Here is a 25313-nt window from a genome sequence, read left to right as displayed (position 1 = left end):
GATTGTAGCCTAAGAGAAAGAGACTTTCAAAGCTGAAAGCAGATCGTATCGAAGTATCAAGCGGCACAGATCGTTACTTGCGCACTAAGTCAGAAAAGTAAAATTGGGAAGATAATATTCTTTTAATAAATTTCATTTTGTGATTTCGTAATTTACAGTTCGAAATTTCTGACCTTTTTTTTTAGCTTACAGAACAATGGCAAAACGAACCTGCGATGCATATCGGTCACTGTTTTCACACGTTACCACACGTTAAAAAAATATAAGATATGAAATTTTGATTATTTTGTCGTAAATATGTTCCTGAATGTTTAAAGATTCATATAAACCAAGTATCATTACAATACAATTACTTGGTTTCAAAACTAAGTCAGAAAAGTAAAATTGGAAAGGTGTAATATTCTTTTACTAAATTTCATTTTGTGATTTCGTAATTTACAGTTCGAAATTTCTGACCTATTTATTTAGTTTACAGAACAATGGCAAAACGAACCTGCAATGCATATCGATGACTGTTTCACACGTTACCACACGTTAGAAAAATATAAGATATGACATTTTTATTATTTTGTCATAAATATGTTCCTGAATGTCTAAAGATTCATATAAACCAAGTATCATTACAATAAATTACTTGGTTTCAAAACTACACTATTTAATATGATGCGATTCTTGTTTGCATATTTTCCTAAAAAGATATCGCCGAGCTTATTGGTAGGTAATAATAACCCGCGAGATGGCTCTTCGAATGCAAAAGGTTAAATAAATACATTTTTCGTTGAGAAGCTAGACACTGTGACTGTTGTTAAACGCGGAGCTGCAAGTTGCGACTTTCCTCGGTCACGACGCTGGAAAAATTGCGGTTCTTGTTAAATGCAAAAATAGATGTTATGAGATTCCCCTTCACCGCGTGACGCTAGAAATCGCGCGGGGAATTCTGTTGAACGCAACGCTAAAAATCGTCACTTCATTCTCGTGATCCTGCCGGCGTAACGCGGGAAACTTGGAGCCATGCAAAATCCAAGGGAGACCGCGGCTGTTCGACCGGGACCGAATCGAATCACGAAAACGCGGAGAGCTGCACGGATAGTGACGGAAATTCGCCGATCGCGTCGCACAGAAGTGTCTCTCGCATCTTTCTCTTCCTCTCTCTCTCTCTCTCTCTCTTTCTCTCTTTCTCGACACGAGGAGATCCACGCGGCTTCTCATCGCCGTGATCTTTTCTTCCTCGCTTTCTTTTTCTTGGCCACCTCCCGCCAGCTCCCATGAATCTTGCGCCGCACTTCCTCCGCTCACGTCGATATTGTTTTCGCGCTCGTTCCTTGAGCCCGGCATTTGTCTGGCTTGTCGAATTGTCGTCGTAAAATTGATATCCGCGCAGCGCGCGCGCGAGCCCAAAGGAAGAGGATGCCTCGCAAACGCGATCGATGTTTACGACGGCATATCCGAGACATATTGTCGCTTTTCGTCCGTTCGCTTCGTCGCAACGATCTCTTTCTCCCTCTTCTTCCGCCCCCTCCCCCCCCCCTCAAACGGTTCCATCGATTTTACGCTAATACACCGGCGATGTAGCGAGCAGCCTACGCCGCGAGTTGCAAGATCGATCGGAGGATGCCACGACACGGGTTCCACGTCGAGGTGAGACCTGTGCGCTTCCTTTCGTCCTTTTAAAGCTCCTTTGCTCGTGCCGAGCTAATCACGCGGCTGTCTCGCGCCATCGCACAGTGGGGGCCAGATGACGTTTTTTGGTTCAAAATTCTCTAGAGACCTGAATTTCCAACCGATCATCGACACATGGATGAGGTTGATCCTGAATAAATTCTGAAGAGACCTGTCTTGCCAAAATTAAAAAAAAAATTTTTTTTCTCAAATTACTAGCCCCAAAAGAGGAAAAATTATCGTTAAACGCGAGAAACTTGTGAAATATTCATTACTCGACACTTACTTCTATCTAATAGCGTATTCAGCGACGGTGATCACTTTCTATCTCCGTATGATGGCTTATGAGCTGAGGTTTATAAGCCTTGGGCTCATGGATCATCAGGTTAGGGTTGCATGTTTTGTTCAATGTTCTCCATGCTTTTTATTTATTGTGTCCATATGGCTTAATTCTTTCTTAATGTGGGCTGAAATGATGAGCTTTGAAATTCTGAGCTTTCTAAAAGGTGATTATAAGTTCTGGGGTCTCGCATTTAGTATCCATAGGCTCGAACCCAAGACACTGCACTTAAACGATAAACTTTTAAGACAAACCCTAAACCCATGAACCCTGAACCGATAATTTTTTTCAAAATTTCGGCTAGATTCGGCTCTTTGGAATTTATTCAGAATCAACCTCATCCATTGATGTCGATGATCGGTTGGAAATTCAGGTCTCTAAAGAATTTTGAACCGTAAAATGTCATCTGGCCCCACTGTGCGTCGCGTCTCTCTCCTCGTACGCGGCCCGGCTCGAGAGTTAACTCTCGTGGAAAATTTCCGCCGTGTTTCAGAGACGGCCCGGCCGGAAGATCAGAAATCGCCCGCACGTGTCTCGAATCCTCGTTTTCGGTGTCGCTCGGCGATCGTTTTCACACCGCGCTTTGATTGCTGCGTTACACCTTTCTCACTCCGCTCGCCCTCGGACTCGTGAAACAACGGCGCCGTTGCGCAACAACGACGGACCGATTGTCTATACATAATCGAACACGATTCGGGACGAATCGATAACTTTCCTGCCTGAACGCTCAGGCTTAATGCAGAACCGGCTGACCCGCCGCCGCCGTTCTCGCGAATCGATTCGTTCTCGTTAGCGTTAGTCGAGCGAGCGGACGTCGATTATAATGGCGAGGGAGCGGAGGGGGGGGGCTATTGGTTTAAAGGTGTACGTCGCTGGAGCACGTCAAACTTCTTTCATTAAACTTGCATTGAGGACGAGCGCGGCGCGTACGATTTACACGAGCTCTTCGGAAAAATTCGATCTGATGCTCGACGACTCCATATCTCCCCCCCTCTCCCTCTCTTGATATTCTATCTGAACGGCGGATTATAAATCGTTCCGGAGATTAATCCGCCGTGTGTTCTTCGCTTCGACTTCGCCCAATCGCCGTTCGTTATCGTCTGTACAACAAACCGAGGCCCGATCCGCGGAGCGGAAGCGCGTCGCTGCGAGCAGCGCTTTCCGTCACAATTGAAGCGAGACAGAGAGCAGGGCTGACTGAGAGGAGGGGGCGGGGGCGCGTAACTTTTGCTCTCAGGCTTGAAATAAGGGATAAGTGCGGGCGCGCTTGCCGTGAGTAGTGGCTTACGGTTAATATTGAATTTGTATGAGGCCAGAGAGAGAGAGAGAGAGAGAGAGAGAGAGAGAGAAAGAGAACGCGGGAGAGACCCTTAGCGTCCTTAGAAGGTCCGCGACAACTGCGGATGAGGCCGCCGGAGATGAAAGCCGCAAAGAGAGCTTATTATGAAGTCAACGTAAATACACGTCGCACAGAACGCGATCGCTCCTTCGAGCACTCTTATTGTTCGATAAATATTTGAACGGTGCAGTACGCTCCTTCTTATCCGCAGGATGTACCTGAACTTTATCGATAAACTCACAGGACTTTACTCTTGAAAAATATATAAGAAAGTCTGGGAAAACGTGTTGTCCGCAAGACTCGGTTCTTGAAATGTGGCCTTCAGAGGACGGTAACAATGACGAGAAAAACGCCGCGATAAGCGGATTGAGAATGCTGATATTACTTTTTTTTTTGCGTGTTTTTCCAGATAATACATCTGTCGATTTTGATAATTTCTGAATATTAATCGAAGAGTCGTTCAACGTCACACTGGCGTATTAGTATCGTTATTCGTCGCGAGCGAAATTAAAATAACATATTGCTTCCCATTGATATCATGGAGGTCTACGCTTTCCGGGAGTTTGCAGATATAACGGGAATCGTGAATAATTTTTATAACAATATGTGTATCTAGTTGTTTATTCGTAAAACACGATTCAATGAATAAAGTGTATTTTTTAAACCTGATATATGGCTATTGAACCTCAAAAACAAAAGCGTTTCAAGACATATATTTACTTATACTTTTTTGCTTATTTTTGTTCTTTATGTATAGATTTTATTCCGTAAGCTTGTCAGTAAAGTCAAAATATATTCTGTACATATATATGTATGATATATATATATATTTTTTTGTAATTAATTATATTAATTATATAATTAATACGCATATTATCCCAACATTCTTATCCTGATAATTTCGTACAAACTATAACACTATAACAAAGGATTATAATAAAAGATTATAAGATATAATACTATAATAAAATAAAGAAATAACACTGTAATAAAATAAAGAAAAGTTAGATTTCGGCAAATATTAGACGGAAGGCTGTCACATTTCAGTTTGCACGCTCGCGAGCGGGTTCCAATTTCGCCGAATAGCAATTTACAACAATGTGAGAGCGACGACGGGAGAAAAACGCTGCAAATATCCTCGTGCGCAGAGGAACGGCGAATTCCGCGGAAAGTTACGGCGCCCCATCAAATATTTGACTTCCACCTTTCGCGTGTATAATCGCGAACGGCGTTTCCCATCAAGCCTCCACTGTCGGCTCGGCCAATTTAAACTTTAATCGTGAAAGCTGGAACAATAGCGGTCGCATGCGAAACAGATGAGAACAAAAGATACGTATTACAACCGGTTGGGGGGGGGGGGGGGGGGCAGATGAGGGAGGAGGAGGGAGGAAAAAGTAGAAAACATCGGTCCCTTTCGTACGAACAGCGACTACAATATCAACTGCAACAACTCAAATTGCTCGGGCTCGCGAACTATGAGAGGGGCGGAGAAGAGAGAAAGACGAGGGTCATTATTCCGCGAGATTGGCCTGGAAATTGACCCGTTCAAATTAATCGCACGACGCGTTGTACACGTTATCGTCACTCAATCCATGTGCGAATCAATCATTTCGGGTCGGCCGAAAATAATTCCCAAGGAAATTTCCAGATGATTCTCCTCGGACCTCAGAATCCCAAAATTTGCGCAAGGTGTCCTCCGATATAATCTTTCGCAAAAGCACCAAACTATCGTGACACAGAAATTCGTTTTAGCAATATAAAAGAGAGGCAGGGAGCGAGCGAGCGAGCGAGCGAGCGAGCGAGAGAGAGAGAGAGAGAGAGAGAGAGAGAGAGAGAGAGAGAGAGAGAGAGAGAGAGAGAGAAAGAGAGGCGGGGAGGAAAGTGACGGAAATTCAAGGCCGGAAATTTGATAATAGCTCTCGTGACCGTAGCATCCGTTTATGTGTGCGACAGTAATTAATGTTACATCTTTTGAAAATTGGATGGTCATTGGCGTTCAATTTATTGCTTAGCAACGCGATTGATATTCATTGCCGTGCACCATTAGACTCGCCGAGACATGTAATAACGATAACTGCAATAATATTCATACAACAACAATTATAATAATATCACCGCAACACAGTGATAGTATTAATAGATAGTAATAAAAACAACGGCAATAATAACAGTAATAATAATGGCGATAACGTTAACAACAACAACAACAGCAACGGCAATAATAATAATAATAATAATAATAATGCCGGCAGCTGCAATAATAATAAGGGATTCGGTCATTTCGGCGCTGTACCGTGCGACTGCGCCCGACTGTATCCACACCTCTCGCGGTGTTTACAACGTTAATTTCCAATTCGACCGAGAGCTTTTACGGCCAGTTACCGGAATGTCCTCGGACCATTTTACATTCTACACGTACGCGAGTCCTTTTAAATATTTCACATCGATTATTCATATTTTCCGACGTTACGCGCTCGCGCGATAAAGCGATTCGCGCGCGCGCGCGCGCACGCGCATTGTAGCGAGCGGCGTGTTCCGGCGCGCGATAACGCGCGACGCGATTTAATCCTTCGATTAAAAGGATTTGCTCCATTTTACCTCGTACCGCTCTCTTCGACCGCTCTCATACGGACGGACGGGACTTCACTCAAGTGACCCCGATACTTCATCGAGATTCCGTTTTGTTCCGGCGTAGCTGTTGAAAGTCGATCGCGCTAGGAATTTAGCCGGGCGAGAACTTTGAAACCGGACGTCGAGACGGCAGAAAGCAACAACGGTCAAGCTCGCTCGCTTGCTTACTTACTTAGCTCGAGTTGCCATTTTTCTCCGCTTTTTATCACTTCGCGACGAAATTCCCTTCTCCTTCTCTCGCTACCTCTTTCTCTCTTTCTCAGGTCGCTTCCTCCGCAGGCGTTGACCCGTTAAAGTGGCATTCCGTTGACGGTGCCAGCGAGAAAACGAGAAGCAGCGGACGCTTTTCGCAACGAGCACTTGAGCGAGTCTCGCGCGATATACGGGATGAACGTTAAAAATATTTATTATCAAAAATCTCGCCAGTGGATCTCACGTCAGCGCTTCAGAGTTTCCAAAAAAAGATTCAGACTTTTCCAACTATTCTCCCCCCTCCCCCCCNGAAACAAGTATCTGTTACAATCTGTTACAAATCTGTTACAAATATGACAACAAAGAGCCTATTATATTAATCTCTAAGATATTAATCAGAGAAATATATTTGGACAAACTTTAAACCAAATTTTTACAACCTTCTATCTCGCAGTTTAGTCAAAGTTTCGATTATTTTTATATAAATCCAAATAAACGCTGTATTTAACACTGATCTAAACTTAGGATATAATTAACTTTACTAAACTTTACTAAAAAACTGGTTTCCAATATGAAAACATATTTGATCCAAGTATTTATATTTATTAATATTCATCATCTGTATATTCGTCTTCGTCGAGAATTTTCGAAACTTCTGCATCGTGTTCTTCAATTTCATTTTCATACAAATGTAAATCTCCTTCTATAAATCTCGCGAACCTAAAAAAATTTAATAATCATATCATATAATAAAGTATCATATAATAAAGTCATATCATATAAAAAAGTTCAATAATCATACATATTACTAAATATGTAGTTTCAACTTTGTTCATATTCTTACCTAAAATAGTTTCAATATTATATATAACAAGCTATACTTTTTAATCTACCTTATAGGATCTTTCAGCCTTAAAACCATCTTCCAAGGATTGCAATCTGGACTGGAACAGTAGTCCTGTAATTCTTTTAAAGCTTTCCTAGTTTCTCGTATCCCTTCCTGACGATACTGATCTTCATTTAACAATTTTCGCTTTTCAGGAAACACGTTTTGCCTCATTTAAGAAGATAAAAAGAACAGGCAATATATTATCTTGTTTTTTTCAAGATTACAGAAATACAAAAAGTAATCACATGTAAATAATTATATCAGTATTTAATACATAATTTATTATTAGAGATATTTAAAGTATTACAGAAAGATTAACAAAAATTCATATAATAGATTTATTAAACTGTTGATAAACTCAATAATACATTTAATTTACTTATAAAGTTTAAATTATTACTTTTAAACAAAAATTAGTTAGTTGTGCATGCGATAGTAGGTAACTTGTTCTTATAAATTTTTTTCTTGAATAAAAGATAAAAAAAAGTAATGTTAAAAATTTATTGCCAATTAAAAATACAAATGTTATATATAATAAGATATGACATATATTATATAAAAAGCATCCTCCAAAAATGATTTAAACAGAAATAAAATTTATACTATTGCTGATTATGGATACTAAAATATTTCCTACAAAATGTATGAAATTTATTAAAAATTTATCAAAAATACATGTTAGGTTAGAACTTAATAAAACGTTCAAAATAGTTAAGACCACATGATATATATATATATATATATATATAGTATTTAAATAATATTCCTAAACATAATTTAATAACATATATTGCTACAATATTCTGACAAGCTGTATTATATATTTATCAAATTATTACAAATGTATAGAATATATGGATGTGCTTTATTCGATTAAATAATCTGAAAATGCAAAGTAATAAATTTTTAAAGAAATGTGTTTCTGTGCAATAAATAACTGTAAATGGCAACAAAGTAGTAGCTATCGGTGCTATAAATCCAAACATACACTTACCAATATTTCCTGCCTCGCTCTAGAATTGTTTTTGGGAAATTGTACAAAAGTATAAGTATGATGCAGCATGAAAAAGATGCTTCACGGAAATAACTGCTATTATATACTAATGCCAATCCTGCAATCTACACAGACGTTAAACTATTTATATCAGTAAGTCTAGACAAAAATATGCTTATATGCTGCATAATATAACTTACCTGCAGAAACCATTGTATTATCTGTTTCGTTCTTGTATTGGTAACTGGACCAAAACGATAACAAATTACAAAACTGATCAGCGATGTTATAAGAATGTACCACATAACCCATTCTCTATATTGCATCGCGATCAATTGAGCATTCTCTACCAATGTCCGAGCAAGATAAATACTCATTGTTCCAGCAAATATTAAGTACATGAACTTGCCCTTAATATGAGGCAAAAATACATATGTAAGACATTTTGTCAAGCATTATATCAAGTACATATTACTATATTAAAATAGTTACCCGTGGCACTAATTTTCCTGCCATATATATTAAGATTAGGATAGACATAGTAACTCCAAATAAAATACCACAAGCATAATAAAATACCGAATTTTGACTCAGCATTTTAGCACACCAAAAAATCAGGATACCAATTCCCATTATTGTTAACATCCAGACATTAATACCTAGCAATAAACATTTGTATATTGTTGATATAATGTAAATTACAAATATATATAAAAGAAAAAAATATCCAATCTTACAAGATTAAATAAATTCATATACTTACGTGTCTCTGTCATACTCATTATATATACAGATTCACTAGATGAATCTATGTAAACACCTATACACATGTCTTCAAAAGGACTGATCTTTAATCGTTTATGTTTCCCTGTATCAAACAAGTTAAAACTCCATGATCTTTGATTTTCATCATGTTTTTGATGAATCTCAGAAGGAGTTTTGCCATCGTATAAAGTATATGATTCTGAATTTATATCCAGATGCATCTGTAATATAATGTTTCTATTATAAATATAATAGAATTATATAATTACATGCAAATTAAATAGAAATTTCCTTACAGTCATAGTCCTCCAGATATGTGTTAAGTACTTTGATGTAGCATTGTGACAATATGTTTTCAATCCAGGGTTATTATTCTCTACACTGTCACCTGCATTTAGAAAATGTATCTCTGAAACATTAAATCATATATGTATTAAAACCTTTTTAACGATGTATTAGGTTATTATGTAAGACATTAAGATATATTATACTCTTATTTGACTCATACTTCTTGAAAATAAGAGATTGACTCCTCTTATTTTATTTTTTTATGATTTTTATTCACCGTTATGTTGTAAATTAATTAGTAGAACAAATTAGAATTGATTTCTTAATAAGGTTAAGTGAACTTACTTGGCTCTTCTAGGATACGCCGCGCGAACGCGTATTGAGACAAAAAGAAAAATATGAAAAACCATTTTATCAATTTAGTTTCTCTGTTCATTTTCCAGTTTACATGGATTTTCTCTCCACATATATTGTCATGCCGCACGTCGTATATCCCAACACCATGAAAATAGCGTTGAAAAATTTGAAATAATTCGATACAAAAAGGAAGATATATCGTATTACGTGTCGAGTTATCGCAAATATATCAACGAGTTGTCCACTCGATTAATCGAAATTATCAGTTTTAATTTTTAACGCAAAATTTATTTTTGAACATATAACATAACGAAGAAATTAATAAAATATTCAAATAAGACCATACATACACACATAGCAGTTAAGTAATATTTGCAAGTATCAAAATTAATAATAACATAATAATTCAAATAAAAATATGCATTTATAAAATAATTACAAATATGTGTAGAATGATAATTTATTAAATTAATCTGAAACAATAAATTAAATATAACTGATTATGAAATTTGATTATAAAATAACCAATTTTTAAATAAAAATGCATTTGTAGTATGTAACAGTTGCTAACAACAAAGTAGTATATAATAATACTGTAAATTAAAGATTATTGTAAATAGATGTATTTACCAATGTCTTATATTTCTTGTTAAGGCGTTGCTTACAAAAATTTGTATAAACATCCAAGTATACAACAGCATAAAAAAGATGCTTCATGCCAGTAACTGCTATTGTATACCAATACTAATCCCATAATCTGCACAAATGTGAAATCGTTTATTTCGGTAAGTTAAGTTTAGAAAAATGCATAATGTAGCTTACCTGTAAAAACCATTGTGTTATTCGTTTCGTTCTTGGATTAGTTACCGGACCAAAACGATAGCAAATCGCAAAGCTGATCAATGATGTTATAAGAATGTAGTACGTAATGTATTTTCCATATTGTTCTGTGATTAATTGATTATTCTCTAATTGTATATTAACAAGAAAAATACTCATCAATCCAGCGGCTATCAAGTATGTAAAGTTGACCTTGATTTGAGATGCAATATATATATAACAAAAATATTTGATGAAATAATTATAATATATATATTATTGTATATGCTTGTATGTTAAAGTATTTACTTTTTGCATTAATTTCCATGCTAGATATATTAAAATCAGGATAAATATAATAACTCCAAACAGAGTACCGCATACATAATAAAACTCTGGCTTTTGACTTAATATTTGTGCATACCAAAAAATTAGGATACCTGTTACCATCATAGTGATTATTACATCATCAACGCCTAGTGATAAATAATGAGTGTATAATATGTTATCAATTATATAAATATGCAAAAAGTGTCTAATGTTAGAAGTGCTTACTTGTCTCTGTTATACTCATTATATACTTAGATTCATTAGATTTATTGGAAGAATCTAGGTAAACACCTATACATGTATCTTTGAAAGGGTTAATTTTAATTTTAGATCTATTTAATATTGATATGTCATCAAAATATGTAAGTGAAGTATTATTTTGATCATATTTTTGGCGAATTTCATTAGGTGTTTCACCATAGTATAGAGTATATTGTTCTGAATTGATATCTAGATGCATCTATACAATATAACATTTCAATTATAAATGAAATAGAACAAACTATATATCAGAAACTTGAAAACTTTCTTACAGTTATACTTCTCCAGATATGTTTTTTCATTTCAGCTTTGTGACAATATATTTTAAGTCCTGGTTTATTGTTCACTACTCTGTCACCTACATTTAGAAAGTGTATCCCTAAAATATTAATTAAATTGCATATATCAAAATGATTATTTTTTTTTAAATACATTAATAAATAATATTGGACGTAATGACATATATTTCTACTATCTTTCCTTTTCTTTTTTCTGGCTTTTATACTTTATAATTGTATTGTCTTTCTATATATTTATCCTTAATTCATTTCTACTAATTCATATTTAATATTATCTAATTCATATTTAATATTATCTTTTTTCTTTGTTATGATTTTTTTATATAAATAACCTTTATCATGATTTAATGTTTCCAATCTGTAACATTTAAGTATTAACTATCTATATAGGTTAGACAAATTTACCAGATTTGTTGAGAATATGCTGTGTGTTCGCATATTGCGACAAGTATAAAAATATGAAAAACCATTTCGTCAGTTCAATCGTATTTTTCATTTTTCTATTTAAACTTGAGCTCTGCACTATATTATTACAACACATCTGCAACACCGGAAGTATCAATACTTTCTCAACAAGAAGTCAGACAATTTGTCTACGTTGCATTTTTGATTGTTGGAAATTTTGCTAAACGATCTACTTTAAGACTAGAGTATTGAATTCAAAGTTTTACATCAATATAAATTCAATTTTATATAAATATAAATACATATTAATGTAAAGTAAATGTATTTTACACAATTTCGAGAAAATAATGTTTCTCTCAACTCAAAATGAAAATGATAGTATCTTCATTATCTAGGAAAAATAATAACACAGTTTATCAAGATGATTGTTTATATTGTTTTAGATAACTCCAAACACTGATTATAATACAATATATCACTATACAATATATTACAATATAATGTTACACTTTGGCGATGTACTCACTAGAACGATGTCTGATGTAATAGAGTAGTTTTAATATAGCTATAGGTGTTACACCTGAGATTTTATTGGCTGCTGCAATCTATGAAGTAGATTTTAATTAATACATATAAAGATAACTTTATTAAAGAGGCAATAAGCACCGATTATATGGAAATTATATTTTAAAATAATCAGATATCATCAAGATATTAAAAAAGGAAAAGATAAGAAAAATCTTTGATATAAATAAAAATTAGTTTTTATATAGAAGAAACAGTAATATAGATTTACCGTGCGTGGAAGATACTTTGTGAGTTTCTCTTTATCTTCATTGGATAAATTCAATTCATTACTACATGAAAATAAAACACACGATTATTATGATCACTTTTAAATTTATATGAGATAAGAAAATCAGGCAACAAAATAAGTCGTCAACGGTTATAATTTCTTTTACCTATTATAATCAATATCTTCTGGTATAATCATCTGCTCATTCCTCCTGATATCATCCACTTGGTTTTGCTGGTTCGCAACAACAAACGCATATTTTGCCTCTATCTGGAAAAGAAATCAACCGAAATTTCAAATAAATTGTTCTCGAAAAATAATTACTCTTTCAATCCATAAAATCCATTTCTTTGCTAAGATGTGCAAGTGTCCATTCATTATTCTTACAATTAATTTACACACCTCTACTCTTATCATCAGAGTTGGATCCCCATCAAGATGACCTAATAGTTCCGGCAATATCTTTGCCAATTGTGCAAATGTGATCTCGTCGTTCGTATTGCCCAGTATGTCGAAAGCTGACTTGTTTTGGATGGACTTGGTGTGTTTCAGTTTCAACATATGCCGCCACTTGTGATTCGACTGTCTCTCACTCTGAAGTAATTGTATGGCCTCCTGTATCTTACGTTGAGTATTCCATGTCCTGTCCATCCTTTCGCGCGAAACACAACCAACTTTGTAGCCTTTCTCTGTTAGTCTATGATCAGCGTTGTCCGGACGTAGACTCAAACGGAACTCTGCTCTGCTGGTGAACATTCTGTATGGTTCAGTAGTACCCTGTGTTGTTAGATCGTCGATGAGGACGCCGATGTAACCTTCGGTTCGACTTATTACAAGTGGCGGTTTTTTCAATACCTGGATACAAAGGAGAAGTAGATAAATTCGTACAGTACAGTTGATTAATTCGGCAAATTTTATCAAATCTCTAGTGATTTTTTCTGTCGAATCATTGGCTAGAATCGTAGAATCATTAGCATCTTTTGTATATATTTTATAAAAGATGAAATATGTATTGTTTAACATAACAAACGTAATATATATTGATAAAAATATATTGATTGTGTGAAATGGAACTTTTCCCCCCAAATATTTGCATAAAAATATCTCCTTGAGTCTTTTTCTCTATGTAGAAAGATTCTATGTAGAAGATTAGGAGGAATACCAGTCGTTTACATTTTTTCTAAAGTTAATCACCTTAGCGGCTGCGTTAACACCCGCGATGATACCTTGCGCGGCTGCCTCTTCGTATCCAGTAGTGCCATTTATTTGTCCAGCAAGGAATAGTCCTGGAATCTTCTTAGTTTCCAATTCGGACGTTAGTTCTCTGGGATCTATGTAATCATATTCAACACCATAACCAGGCCTTGCTGCGCAAGCACGAACAAATAAAATTATTAATCTATAAATTATATGACATAATACTAACATATTAAAAAAGATCTGACAAGTCATCTAACGTCAAAATTCGTCTTTTATAAATCGATAATGGAATTACATGTGATAATTACCCAAACGAGCGTTTTCTAATCCGAGGATACATTTGACAAGTTCCACCTGCTTTTCTTCCGGCAAAGTACAAGACAATCCACTAGGATAAATCAACGGCGAGTCCAGACCTTCTAGCTCCAGCCAGACTTGGTGCGTCGTTGTCGCAAAACGCAAAACTTTGCTCTCTATACTTGGACAATAGCGAGGACCCGTTATCTCTTCCGTGACATGCAAATTGCAATGCATATTGTCTCTTATAATTTTCGCGACATTCTTGTTTGTGTACGTCAGATATGTCGGTACTTGTTCGTCCGGCAATAACCACACTTTATTGTTCATAAATGAGAACGGTATAGGACATTCATCCGGTAAATGTTTTATACACTTTGTAAAGTCGATGCTTTCCTTCTCCAGTCTTGGCGGCGTACCTAAAATTAAAGAAAAGGATAAACATCAGAAAACATTTGAGATATAAAAAAGGATACACATCAGGAACATTTGAGATATAAATTATGTGAATTTAATTCATTTCAAATATCTTGCAAATGTAAGCGTAAAAATGATACACTTACCAGTTTTTAATCTTCCTACTCGAAATCCAAGTCTGTCAAGTGTGTTTGCCAGGCCAATACTTGGTTCATCGTCCATTCTACCTGCCGGTCTTTTTTCTAATCCAATATTTATCTGACCTTTTAAAAAAGTTCCCGTGGTTATAACTACCGAATCGCCAAAGATCTTCGTGCCATCTTCTACAAAATAACACGGCAGCACAAATTTAATGGGAGTTAAATCAACTCTTGACATTCATCTATTTTTTGTTAGTGTGTTATACATTTTCTGACATACTGAGAATTACTCCGCGACATGACAAAGAGTCGTTTGCCAGAATCAAATCTTCTACGGAAGATTCACAGATATGCAATCCTGGCATATTAAAGAGTTCTGCTTGGAGATGCTTCTTGTACAATTTTCTATCTATCTGAGCCCTGAGACCCCACACCGCTGGTCCCTTACGCTTGTTCAGAATCTTGTAGTGTATACCTGAGATGTCGCATATTCGACAACACACTCCGTCCAAAGCATCTACTTCTCTCATAAGATGACCTTTTCCGATTCCGCCAAAGGACGGATTGCATGACATCTCTCCTACAGATGCAATGTAAGTATAAACATTTTTATTAAATTAAATATAAATATATAAATATATATATTGTTCTAGGACCTGCTTTTAATATTCTTGTTTTAATTTTTTCAATTTAAAATTAAATTCTGTTGTGCCACTGGTAGATAATATCAAGATTACATATAAGTAATCCAATTAGATTATTACTACAAGTTATACATACAACAATTTCTAGGTATCAAACTCCTGTTTTGTATTATTTGGAAATTACCTATGGTACTTTTCTTCTGAGTGACTAGTAATGTCTTTGCACCCATTCGAACAGCAGCTGCAGATGCTTCAGTTCCAGCATGACCACCACCAACAATTATTACATCAAATTTGTCTTCATTACTATTGGTAATAAGACCTCTCAATAACTGCAGCTTGCCATGTTCTAAAGATATGCTAGATAATGATATTTTGATTCTATTAAAAATCATCTTGTCGTTTCATTATATTTTTGTACTTTCTGCAAAGAAAAAATGTTTCTTTTTAATAAAAGATTTATATTACTTCAAAGACTTCTACATGTTATATAATAATGGAAAAATTATTATATCATTCATTTGACTATTTTTAATTGAAAAATAAAATTTGACTTATTTTTTATTACGTTTGTCAAAAGAATTTTATTTATAAATTTAAATAAGTTGGTATATTTTCAAAGAAAAATAATTATTTTTCATTGAGATATATTGAATAAAAGATACATTTTTGTCCTATATGAAATATCTGTAATCATTCAGAGTACTATTATATATAATATATAAATCAATGAATAAAAATAATGAATAAGGCATGTATAAAAATAAATATTTATTACATTGCTGCATTACAAATAATGTATATACTAAGGACACAGAAATAAACAAAAAATATGTCAAACATACTTATTTGATATCACATATTCTTGATTTTTTAAGACCTTGTACAATGAACTATATTTAATTACGTTTTGAATTTTTGACAATATCAACCTTCTGCATAAATCTTCCTTACTCGTAAATTTCAAATCCTCATAGCTAAGAATGTTAAAAAATTCCAAAACAAAATCAAAGCAATTCATAGAGATTTCATTATAGTTAGCAGATTTCCATTTGGGATCTCTCAACATAGATGATAATGTATTATCCCATTGAACAGTCCAGGCAACCGGCACAACTTTAAACGCAACGCAATCGGTCCATTTCATCACGTTATTCACTATCAAACCGTTCCTATCGAATTCGACAATGTTACTCGTGGAATCGACTATTCCAATATGCAAGTCTTGCGCTGCATTATAATCCTCGAGAAAGCTACCGCGAGCCGGTCGAATAACGACACTGGTCGGATTGTGACCAGCGTTCGTGAGTGGATACGGAACGCGAAACGGGATTATGAAGAAATCGTGGATATGCGATGAGCAAACCGGACACGTCGCGGGCACGTTCCTGCAAAATACGCTCTTCGCCGGGCAATGACGAAAACACATTATGCCCGGATCGTTGTCCATGGCGAGAATGACGAGGGAGGTTAACTCGCGATGTGCACGCTTTGCGCCATTTCTGCGCTAAAAACGAAAGGGAGAAAGGAAAAAAGTAATACAGATTTAAAAAGGTATTAAAAAAAGCACATATGAAATTCGCGAGTAAAATGTTAAGCAAAAGTAACTTGCGAGTTTGTTAGATGTCTCATATGACAGCCTAACCTAACCTAACTTAATCTAACCTAATCCATATAACCTGCTTCTATAAATGTTATTTAATGGGATTTACGATGAGAATACGCTTGTGCATATTCTATAATATATCTGTTCTATTCATCTCATTCTTTGTTGAAATAACGAAATAATAACCAAGTACCAAATTGTTTAATTTCAAGCTTTCCTCTCGTTCTTCCTTTAACGGACAGCCAGAAACGTGTACGTGCCTTGTTCCAATTACCACAAACTTATTGTTTTATCAATTATTATTTTCAATCTTTGACATTAGACATTGAAGTTTTATTATCTATTTGTCATTTTTTGTTTTAAAGTTTAAGGGCTTACAGGAGCCAGAGACAAATCCAGCGTTGACTTTGGAGGCCTCGTGCGGCGAGATCGCGAACCAACACCGTGCGCGCGAGCGCAAGAGCAGGAAAGTTGGGTCAAGTCAGTTTGACAAAGACGAACAATCGATCGCACTGTCCTTGTTTTATTCACTCGGGCATTTCGCCGGCCGATACACGGCGAGAAAATGCTTTCCAGACTTTTGGGTGAGTGAGCCAAGTGTCGCAGTGACTTACGTGCAATATCATTTTACAAATTGACATATTTTGTCTAGCTGACGTTATATATCACCGTCAAATTATTATAGCATGTTCCTTATATTATTCCCGAGATCTCCACAAAGCCAGATTTTGCAATCCGGCCGTTCAAAATTTATGAAAAATAAATGAAGCGTCCGCCGTACCAAGCATCGCAGCGAATCACTCCAAAAATAATTTTACAAGATGCAAAATTTCGCCTCGTTAACGATACGTATAATTGCTAAACTGTTACAGCATCTTCCTTGAACTATCCCTGAGGACCTTACACAGCCAGATTTTACAATCCGGCCGTCCAAAATTTATAATATATAAATAAAATATCAACCGTACCAGGAATTGCAGCGAGTCAGGTGGAATACCATTTTACAAGAAGCAATATTTTGCCTTATTGACGTAATGACCATGAACTTGTTATAGTTACTTGTTATATATCTTCCTACAACTATTTCCGAGATCTCTACAGAGTTAGATTTTACAAATAGGCTGTCAACAATTTATTATACATAAATAAAGTATCAGCTGTACTAAATTGCAGCGAGTCAGGCGGAATACAATTTTATAAGAACAAATATATTGTCTCGTTGACAATATATATAACCGCCAAATTATTATGGTATCTTCCTTGAACTATCCCCGAGAACCCTACAGAGCCAGATTTTGCAATCCGGCCGTCAAAAATTTATCATACATTAATAAAGCGTTCGCTGTACCAAGCGTCGCTGCGAATCACTCGAAATATCATTTCACGAGATGCAATATTTCGTCTCTTTGACGATACGTATTATTACCAAATTATTGCAGCATCTTCTTCGTACTATTCCCGAGATCAGTACAAAGCCGATTTTGCAATCCGGTCGCCAAAAATTCATAATATATAAATAAAGCGCCCGTCGTATCAGGCGTTGGAGCGAGTCAGTTGAAAAATCATTGTAGGAGATGCAAAATTTCACCTCGTTGACGATATGTTTCACCGCCATATTGTTATAGCATCTTTTTTAACTACCCCCGAAAAACCTACAGAGCCAGATTTTGCAGTGAGGCTGTGAGAAATGTATCATAAATAAATAAAGATGTATGAAGCATCGAAACGGATCGCGTACAATACCATTTTATAAAATGAGATATATTACTTCACTGATGTAATATATCATCATCATATTGTTATTGCATATCTCTAAAACTATTCCCAAGATTCTCACAAAGCCAGATTTTGCAATCGGGCTGTCTAACTTTTATTATAAATAAATAAAGATGCATCAAGCGTCAAAGTGGATCACGCGAATACAATATCACAAGAAGAGATTTCGCCTCGTTGGCGATATATAGGGTGCACGATTTATCTGAAGACATTGAAATATCTCGAGAACTATGCATTGGATAAAAAAAAGTGGTTAATGAAAGTTATTAGTCTCGAAGGGGGACATCCAATGATACCAAACTCGACCTCCCACCCTACCCCCTGGGGGTGGGGGTTGGGGGCAACTTTGGAATCTTAAATGGAAACCCCCATTTTTTATTGCAGATATGGATTCTACGCCACAAAATACATAAATTTTGTCCGAAACTTTTTTTTTGATTCGTGATAGATGGCGCTGTAATCGCAAAAAATTATATTTTCCGCAATTCTCCAGAAATGATCATTGGATTGAGAAATAAAAAATACCTGTTCAATATTTTTAAAGAACATAATAAAAGTTATTCCCCCTCCCATCCTTTCGGGGTAGGGTGGGTGGTAACGTTCAAATCTGCATGACGGTTGCCCAGCGCATAACTCAATAGCAGCACGGGAAGTATTAGACCGTGATTACAATGGTCGGTAGATTGGCAGAGGTGGCCCGATTAATTAGCCTGCTAGGTCGCCTGATTTGACATCGCCGGATTTCTTTCTGTGGGGTTACCTAAAAAATAAGGTTTATCAACAAGTGCCAACAACTCGTGAAAACATGGTAGAACGCATAAGAAACGCTTGCGCTGAAACTCCCGCAGATATGCTTCTATCCTGTGTACAGACATTTGAAAAAAGGATCAATAAGTGTATTGAAGTTGAAGGTAAAAATTTCGAACACTTACTCTAATTAATTAAACAGTGAGAGGCAAGGGGACTCACATTAAAAAAGCACTCGAAGGGAACATAAAACTACTACGTCCTCGTTGTTGTTCCTGTGTAACGCTAAAAGTAGTTTCTCGGAAAAATTCAACGCTATCTATCACGAATGAAAAAAATTGTTTCAATAAAAATTTCACGTACAATCTAATTCTGCAATGAAAAATGTGGGTCCCCATTTGAGATTTGAACGTTATCACCCACCCTACTCCGAGAGGATGGGAGGGGGAATAACTTTTATTATGTTCTTTAAAAATATTGAACAGGTATTTTTTATTTCTCAATCCAATGATCATTTCTGCAGAATTGCGGAAAATATAATTTTTTGCGATTACAGCGCCATCTATCAGGAATCAAAAAAAAAGTTTCGGACAAAATTTACGTATTTTGTGGCGTAGAATCCGTATCTGCAATAAAAAATGGAGGTTTCCATTTAAGATTTCAAAGTTGCCCCCAACCCCTACCCCCAGGGGGTGGGGTGGGAGCTCGAGTTTGGTATCATTGGATGTCCCCCTTCGAGACTAACAACTTTCATTAACCACTTTTTTTTATCCAATGCATAGTTCTCGAGATATTTCAATGTCTTCAGATAAATCGTGCACCCTGTATATAACCGCCAAATTGATATGGAATATTCCTTGAACTATTATCCAGGTCCCTACAGAGCCAAATTTTGCATTCTGGCTGTCAAAAATTTATCATATATTAAATCGTGCGTCGTACGAAACATCGCAGCGAGTCCTGCGAAATACCATATTACAAGAAAAAATATTTTTCCTCGTTGCTGTCATATATCAGCCCCGAATTGTTATAACATATTCCTCGATCTATCTCCGAGCTCTCTACAAAGCCAGATTTCGCAATCAGGCCGCCTAACATTTATCGTATATAAAAGACTGTACCGAGCATTGCAGCATGTCACGTACAATTTTGGAACATGAGAAATATTGCCTCGTTAATGTAATATATCACCATCAAATTGTTCGACCGTATTCCTTGTATTATTTCTAACCTCATTATAAAGCAGAGTTTTGATTATTAACACATATATATATTATAAGCGACTGTACGGGACAACAACAGGTAACTGTTAACTGTTAACTCCTACAGATAACTGTAGGAACCATTAAAGTTGTTGTAATATTAAAAGTTTATTAATGAATTTATTTTTATTTCTTATATTGCAGGACCGATTTTGTAAATATATATATAGGGTGCTAAATTTCAAACGTAACAGGTAAGAAATCTCAAAAACTATGAAAGATATAAAAAAAAGCTAAAACACCTGTTCCATGATTTCGAAGAGGAAAGAGAATGGCATTATCAGTTTTCATTTGGAAGGCATTTTTTTATTTTATTTTTTATTTGAAAGGCATTTTCAAAGTTGGTTGAAGGTCAACTTAATTTTTTTAAGTTGAAAGCCCAATTTTTTATTATATCTTCTTTTTCTACCAATTAATTTGAACAACTTTTGTGAAACATTTTTTTATTTGCCTAATATTTTTTTAGAGATATTTAAGGTAAACTTGGTAACTTTTTCAACATTTAACTTACGATATCTCGCTAACTATTCGTCGACAGAAAAAATAGACAGAAATATTAGACTTTTTTACTTTATTTACTATCAAGAATATATTACTATAATAGTGTTCTAACTTTTGTTAATGTAATAATTCTGAAATTTCCAAAGGTCTATAAGTTAACAAAAGTTAGGGCACTATGATAATAATATATTCTTGATAATAAATAAAGTAAAAGAGTCTAATACTATTTTTTCTTTTGACGAATAGTTAACGAGATATCGTAAGTTAAATGTTGGAAAAGTTACCAAGTTTTCCTTAAATATTAAATATTTCAAAAAATATTAGGCAAATAAAAAAATGTTTCAGACAAAAGTTGTTAAAATTAATTGGTAGAAAAAGAAAATATAATAAAAAATTGGGTTTTCTATTTAAAAAAATTAAGTTGACCTTCAACTGACCTTGAAAATGCCCTCCAAATAAAAAACTGATAATGCCATTCTGTTTTCCCTTCGAAATCATGGAACAGGTGTTTTAGTTTTTTTTAATATCTTTCATAGTTTTCGAGATTTTTTATCTGTTACGTTTGAAAGTTAGCACCCTGTATATATATTTACAAAATCGGTCCTGAAATATAAGAAATAAAAATAAATTCATTAATAAACTTCTAATATTACAACAACTTTAATGGTTCCTACAGTTACCAGGTGTGTCGGTAATTCCTTTCCGGTTTTTTCGCTAAAGAAAACACGTTATTTACAATGGATAGTTAAAATATATTTATTCAAAGTATTGGCCATTTGATTCTATACATTTTGCCCATCTCTCAGGCAATTTATGGATGCCATTCCAAAAGAACTGTTTCTCCTTTGAGCTAAACCATTCATCGAGCCATTTTTTAACTTCTTCGAAATCGGCGAAGTACTGCTCTGCAAGCGCGTGCCCCATCGATGCGAAAAGGTGGTAGTCGGGTGGAGCCAGGTCTGGAGAGTACGGCGGGTGCGATAAAACTTCCCATCCAAGTGATTTCAACACTTCTTTGACTGGTTTTGCTGTATGAGACGGCGCGTTGTCATGCTGCAAAATCACCTTATCATATCTTTGAGCGTATTGTGGACGTTTTTCGATCAATGCACAGTTCAAATTGATCATTTGTTGTTGGTAGCGATCAGTATTAACTGTTTCTCCAGGTTTCAACAGTTCATAATATATGACACCAACCTGGTCCCACCAGACATAAAGCATGGTCTTGCGACCAAAGCGATCTGGCCTTGCAGTCGATAGGCCGCCTTCGCCAGGTGATAACCATGATTTTTTTCGCTTGGGATTTTCGAAATAAATCCATTTTTCATCACCCGTTACTATTCGATGCAGAAATGACTTCCTTTCATACCTTTGAAGCAGCATTTCACTGACGATTTTTCGATTTTCCAATTGCCTGTCATTCAATTCATGTGGCACCTATCTTCCCATCTTTTGGATCTTTCCCATCGCTTGTAATCGTTCACAAATTGCTACTCGGCTCACATTCAACTTTTCTGCCAATTGTTTTTGAGTTTGTGTTGGGTCTTCATCCAATAACTCCTGCAATTCCATATCTTCAAACGTTTTCGGCCTACCAGGACGTTTTTTGTCTTGAACGTTGAAATCACCACATTTGAATTGTCGAAATCACGTTTCACATGTTCTTATGGTTGGAGCATGCTCACCGTAAGTCTCTACCAGCAAACGATGACTTTCAGCGGCTTTTTTCTTTTGATTAAACAAGAAAAGTAATGCGTGCCGCAAATGCACGTTTTCAGGCACAAAACTTGACATTTTCAAAAAATTATTAATCTATAACGCTGTTATTTTGGCGGAACGTAACTTTTGTAGTTTTGAGGTTAATGTCAGTAGAATAAAATGACATATGTATCAAGTCATAACATTGTATACTTATGGCTAGTGACATCTGTTACAAAAACCGGAAAGTAATTACCGACATACCTGGTACTTGTAGGAGTTAACAGTTAACAGTTACCTGTTGTTGTCCCGTACAGTCGCTTATAATATATATATATATATATATATATTAATAATCAAAATCCTGCTTTATAGTGACGTTAGATATAATACAAGGAATACGGACAATTTGATGGTGATATATTACGTTAACGAGGCAACATTTCTCATGTTCCAAAATTGTATTGTACGTGACATGCTGCAATGCCTGATACAGTCTTTTATATACGATAAATGTTGGACGGCCTGATTGCGAAATCTGGCTTTGTAAAGACTTCGGGGATAGATCGAGGAATATGTTATAACAATTTGGTGCTGTTATATGACAGCAACGAGGAAAAATATTTTTTCTTGTAATATGGTATTTCGCAGGACTCGCTGCGATGTTTCGTACGACGCACGTTTTATTAATATATGATAAATTTTTGACGGCCGGAATGCAAAATCTGGCTCTGTAGGGACCTCGATAATAGTTCAAGGAATATTCCATATTAATTCGACGGTTACATATATATTACGCCAACAAGGCACAATATCTCTTTTTGTGAAATTGTATTCGTGTAATCCGCCTTAACGCTTGATGCATCTTTATTTATTTATAATAAAAGTTAGACAGCCTGATTGCAAAATCTGGCTTTGTGAGGATCTTGGGAATAGTTTTAGAGATATGCTATAACAATATGTTGATGACATATTATATCAGTGAAGGAATATATCTCATTTTGTACAATATGCTATTATACATGATCCGCTCCGACGCTTCATATATCTTTATTTATTTATGATACGTTTTTGATGGACTGACTGCAAAATCTGGTTCTGGTTCTAGGTTTCTCGGGGATAGTTCAAAGAAGATGCTATAACAATTTGGCGGTGAAACATATCGTCAACGAGGTGAAATTTTGTATCTCCTACAATAATTTTTCGACTGATTCGCTCCAACGCCTGGTATGACAAACACTTTATTTATATATTATAAATTTTTGACGACCTGATTGCAAAATCCGGCTTTGTATCTCGGGAATAGTACGAAGAAGATGCTGCAACAATTTGGTAATAATACCGTAATAATACTGGTAATAATACTGGTAATAATACCAAAGAGAGTATCGTCAAAGAGACGAAATATTGCATCTCGTAAAATGATATTTCGAGTGATTCGCAGCGATGCTTGGTACAGCGGACGCTTTATTAATGTATGATAAATTTTTGACGGCCGGATTGCAAAATTGGGCTCTGTAAGTACCTCCATAATAATTCAAAAAATATTCCATATCAATTTGGTGGTTACATATATCGTCAACATGGCAAAATATCTTATGTTTTAAAGTGGAAGCTGGAAGGTATTCATACACATACACACGGCATACTTATGCACTGCTCATATATACGCTAATACTAATGCATTGCTCGCGCGAACGCAAGGCAGGAAGGTTAGGTCATATAGACTGCACTATAGTGCAACCGGGCTACACTTTCCGTGTTATCTACACTTACAAATTTTGCCACGCATACATCATATTTGCTTATCAGACATACATGGACATCTTCCTTATATTAATATCTAGGGTCGTACAGAGCCCGATTTTGCATTTAGGTTCTTGAAAATTTGTAATAAATGAAAATATAGGTTCGTGCTGCACCGCGAGATGAACGTTCATTCAAATTACTTAATAGATTTTTATTTCGACTTTTTTTCCAAAAAAGCGCTCTGTACGACCCTGCCGACATTTCTCCTGATTGCAAATATCATACATATAAGGTGATTCTCTTCGTATTTTGTTCACAATTTGCAATATAATTTTGCCTAGTTCGCGGGTCTCCGCGAGAGGTCTCTAGTATGGCTCCTGTAGACCCTTAATCGTGATTGAAACAGGATCGAGTCTCGGCTGAAAGAATAAGACGGTGAAAAAATTAATTTCAAATTCTCTTCATTATAAACCGTTTTTGCTTCTCATGAAGAATCAAGATTGTAATATAAGCTAACCGCGGATTAGCTGAATCCTTATTTGCAAGCAGCGCGATCCGTGTTTAGACAGACGCATTTTTCTGCTAACCAAATCTATTGACCAATTGTATGTCAATTTTGCATGACAATTATTGCATCACTTTAATGTAATATGAAATACAATGCAAAATATATGTATAATATAATGCAATTACACGGCTCAGAAAATAAGAAAATTTTCTTAATATTTACATCATTTGATATAAAAAGTTTAAGTAATCGTTTTGAATACCGAGTACATTAATGTGAACTCTTTTATAAATACCATTACTGTAATAAAATAAACATGAACATAATATTACATTACAAATATCAATAATGAGTGAATATAAATTATGATATAATTATATCGTAATTTATATTTGTTACGACGG

General features: G+C 35.3%; 4 protein-coding genes and 1 long non-coding RNA gene across 5 annotated transcripts; 1 reads left to right on the top strand and 4 right to left on the bottom strand.

Annotated features, from left to right (window-relative positions):
* Window positions 1–6491: 6491 nt before the first annotated feature.
* LOC105181837 (nuclear envelope integral membrane protein 1) lies at window positions 6492–9642 on the bottom strand. The gene is made up of 8 exons (XM_011138855.3): window positions 9443–9642; window positions 9106–9218; window positions 8808–9030; window positions 8537–8703; window positions 8245–8454; window positions 8045–8169; window positions 7055–7216; window positions 6492–6881 (listed from the first exon to the last, which is right to left on the bottom strand). The coding sequence occupies exons 1-8, from the start codon at window positions 9531–9533 to the stop codon at window positions 6767–6769; spliced, it is 1206 nt and encodes a 401-aa protein (XP_011137157.2). The 5' UTR covers window positions 9534–9642; the 3' UTR covers window positions 6492–6766.
* A 461-nt stretch (window positions 9643–10103) lies between these two features.
* LOC105181838 (nuclear envelope integral membrane protein 1) lies at window positions 10104–11701 on the bottom strand. The gene is made up of 6 exons (XM_011138856.2): window positions 11569–11701; window positions 11137–11243; window positions 10829–11063; window positions 10583–10749; window positions 10277–10486; window positions 10104–10211 (listed from the first exon to the last, which is right to left on the bottom strand). Exons 1-6 carry the CDS (start codon window positions 11657–11659, stop codon window positions 10116–10118), a joined length of 906 nt encoding a protein of 301 aa, XP_011137158.1. The 5' UTR covers window positions 11660–11701; the 3' UTR covers window positions 10104–10115.
* Window positions 11702–12009: 308 nt separating this feature from the next.
* On the bottom strand, window positions 12010–17104 carry LOC105181836 (protein MTO1 homolog, mitochondrial). Its single transcript, XM_011138853.3, has 10 exons — window positions 17047–17104; window positions 15247–15486; window positions 14699–14998; window positions 14425–14601; window positions 13873–14280; window positions 13559–13731; window positions 12767–13219; window positions 12531–12634; window positions 12365–12425; window positions 12010–12173 (listed from the first exon to the last, which is right to left on the bottom strand). Exons 2-10 carry the CDS (start codon window positions 15455–15457, stop codon window positions 12072–12074), a joined length of 1989 nt encoding a protein of 662 aa, XP_011137155.1. The 5' UTR covers window positions 15458–15486; window positions 17047–17104; the 3' UTR covers window positions 12010–12071.
* LOC112589854 (MKRN2 opposite strand protein) lies at window positions 15849–16552 on the bottom strand. Its single transcript, XM_025304673.1, has one exon. It carries the CDS (start codon window positions 16510–16512, stop codon window positions 15898–15900), a length of 615 nt encoding a protein of 204 aa, XP_025160458.1. The 5' UTR covers window positions 16513–16552; the 3' UTR covers window positions 15849–15897.
* Window positions 16885–17938, top strand: LOC112589855 (uncharacterized). The gene is made up of 3 exons (XR_003113828.1): window positions 16885–16920; window positions 17034–17252; window positions 17541–17938. It is a non-coding gene; the product is annotated as an uncharacterized LOC112589855 (long non-coding RNA).
* The last annotated feature ends 7375 nt before the right edge of the window (window positions 17939–25313 follow it).

This window comes from Harpegnathos saltator, unplaced genomic scaffold (genome assembly GCF_003227715.2).
Source record: "Harpegnathos saltator strain DR-91 unplaced genomic scaffold, Hsal_v8.6 scaffold634, whole genome shotgun sequence".
Classification (NCBI taxonomy): Eukaryota; Metazoa; Arthropoda; class Insecta; order Hymenoptera; family Formicidae; genus Harpegnathos; species Harpegnathos saltator.
The sequence above is the reverse complement of the archived record's forward strand: the minus strand, read 5'-3'. Positions and strand labels throughout refer to the sequence as shown.